Below are 2,780 nucleotides of genomic sequence, written 5' to 3' on the forward strand. Positions count from 1 at the left end.
GTAAACCTAAATTGTGAAACATCATTGCATCTACAGCTTAATTATCAGAATTGGTTCCTATTTCCCCATTAGAAGACATTTTGACTAAAAAAGCCATGAAGGAAGTGAAACATACTGCGGAAATACTCTTAAGCAAACTCTTGGTACCAAGTTCATCTCAAGGATATATGCATATGTTAAAAACCTGTGTGTGCATGATGAAAAAGACATATAGGTAGATTGTTACACACTTTTTTTTGAGATGAAGATTGTTACACACTTAGGAGTCTTGAAGAATCTATTTATTTGATATACACATGCGATGGATTAATATGAATTATCTAATTTAGCATGTATAAGCAGGCACTGACCAGTTCGTTGGGAGATGTGAGAGAAACTACATATTCCTGTATTGTCGCAATTGTTACAATCATGAACTTTTTTGACACCTTGTTGTTACTTATATTTCTTGGAAATGGGGAAGCCCCAACCTTTACATCAATCGATACATATGGCTTTTATTTAGATTCTATTTAACAAAAATCTGCCAAAATATTACACCACATAACCCGAGACCACCACTCGACACTTATAAACCCAATAATGGGTAATGCCATTAGGGCTCCATGCCCTAGAAACACGAACAACACAACACCAACTAACTACTAGGCACATCACTGAGTCAGCCTATGGCAGAATAGGAGTACACATTCAGTCTAGCATACACTCGCAGAGCGCCTCATGCTCTCGCTTTTGAAGCCGTCACCATCATCAAACCGCTAGTCCATTTTCAGAGGAGAGATCCCCATAGCCCCTTGCCAGGATGCCGCCACATCACCTCCACCCTGCACGCATCCATCGACACGCGAACGTCACCTAGACCCTAGTGCGCTATGCTGCCAAGACTCGTTGTCGTCGATTCGGAAGATGCAACGCCGCTCAGCCGCCACCAAAAACGTCCACCGGTCTGACCAATGCACAACTGCAGATTATCCTAGCATGATACTTTTCCATGCTTTGAAGAACTGCTGTAGCTGAAATATATCCACCTTGCGAGGTAGGCTGCGCACCAAAATCCTGAAATTTGGGTGGTAACATTGTGGCTGAAATCTTTCGGGATGAAAATGAATCTTTGGTGTTGGAGCAATAGGCGACTTCTTCTTCTTCCACCATTTTCGATTCTCAACGATTTCCTGGACAAACAAAATAAAGTTTATTTCCAAAGGGAGTAAGTACTATAATTACATACGAAATTATATTTTTCACATATTGTATATATACCTGGATTGGCGCAATAGAGGGCTGGCGGAAAATCCACGTGCACACATCGCCATACCATCCTTGAGGCAGTTGTTCCACAAGCATGGCCTTGTCTTCGATGAGGTTGTATCTGAACACGAAGCATGGCTGATTTCGCTTGACGTGAAGATCCTGGTAGACGAAATAGGCACATCCCCCGCTCACAGCGTCGCCGCTCAGCCGCGAGGATTCCACGGCGAAGCTGTTGGGATACCCAAGGAACAAGACTCGATCGGACAGGCTACCACCGTGTTTGCTCACCCACCGCCACCGGTTCTCATCCTCGAGCGCGTGCACCCTCACCAAGAGCGCGCCAAGCAGGCCCGAAACACTGGCTTTCCCACCGAACGCTCGCGGGTAATCCTTTCTTACGTACATGGACACGCAGAGAAGCTCGTCACCGGACTCCACCACGTAGCTTTGCACGTAGAAGTAATCATCCTCCATCTCGCACGGCGTGGAGGGCCTCTGCACCGCCAGCACGTCGCCGACGCCAGCCTCGTCGTCCGGCGTCACCACTGGCCCGTTGACGACCATGAGCATCTTTCCGCGGTAATAGGAGAGGTAGAGGTTTTTCAAGTCGGCGGACCGGAACGTCCTCTCGACAACCATCCACGCGGCGTCGCCGGGACGCAGGAGCGCCGCCCTCAACTTGGCCGTGCCGTCATGGTCATGGTAGGAGCGTCTGCGAAGAAAAACTGTGCCATCGCGGTAGACGACCCCGCTTGGAGGACCCTCCCACCGGCCGCTCTTTTGCGGGAAGGGAGGCAGGAGGAAGGCGACGGCTCCGGTGAGAGTGTCGCGGAGGCTGGGGTTCGGGCCCTCGGCCAAGTACCACACGGCTCTGCCGTCTTCGCTGGTCACCCAGTTCCTCTCGCGGAAGGAGAACGGCGGCAGCGCGCGGTAGCTCGTCCTTAAGAAGATGCATCTCAGCTTCAGGAAGATGGAGAACCTCTTGTCCGGCGCCAGGAGCCACGGCAGGAGGCACTGCTTCGTCGTCGTCGGCGTCCCTGCTGTGTCCCGCCATGGCTTGCAGACGGCGTGGAAGCGGACCAAGTCGCCGGAGTCGCGCAGGCGGCCGGAGATCTCGCGGAGCACGTCTTGCGGCAGGTCCGGCCACTCGGAAAGGGACGACGGCGCGTGCATGCCGAATGATCTCTTGGGAGCTGCCTTGTTTCCGGTTGAGGTTGTGCGTACAAGTAGAGACATAGTATAGACATGTCCGTGTCGGATCAAGATTACGAATCAGGAACTGATTTTCAGTACACGTACGATCTCGAATCAGGTCGCTGTGGACCTTGTGGTTCATCAGGTTGTACACACTGTAGGATTATTGATCACGATACTACGGGAGAGCTGATTTTCGGGGGCACTTTAAGGGCACCACTAGTAATCGGATGCCGATCCTTTGCTTTTCATCGGACTAGTCCCGAACCACACGATTGCTTTCATCTAGAGCGTGGAATTGGCCAGCAAAAGGCCCTTCAATTTGTTTGCATGCA

At 50.6% G+C, this 2,780-nt stretch overlaps 1 protein-coding gene across 1 annotated transcript; it reads right to left on the reverse strand.

Annotated features, from left to right (window-relative positions):
• Window positions 1-653: 653 nt before the first annotated feature.
• LOC139838339 (uncharacterized) lies at window positions 654-2,424 on the reverse strand. The gene is made up of 2 exons (XM_071827748.1): window positions 1,316-2,424; window positions 654-666 (listed from the first exon to the last, which is right to left on the reverse strand). The coding sequence occupies exons 1-2, from the start codon at window positions 2,422-2,424 to the stop codon at window positions 654-656; spliced, it is 1,122 nt and encodes a 373-aa protein (XP_071683849.1).
• Between the last annotated feature and the right edge of the window lie 356 nt (window positions 2,425-2,780).

The sequence above is a fragment of the Lolium perenne genome, chromosome 3 (assembly GCF_019359855.2).
Source record: "Lolium perenne isolate Kyuss_39 chromosome 3, Kyuss_2.0, whole genome shotgun sequence".
NCBI classification, from domain to species: Eukaryota; Viridiplantae; Streptophyta; class Magnoliopsida; order Poales; family Poaceae; genus Lolium; species Lolium perenne.

What these genes read in the sequence shown, in the direction of transcription:
- LOC139838339 (XM_071827748.1), bottom strand. Translation starts at nt 2,424, where the DNA reads ATGCACGCGCCGTCGTCCCTTTCCGAGTGGCCGGACCTGCCGCAAGAC.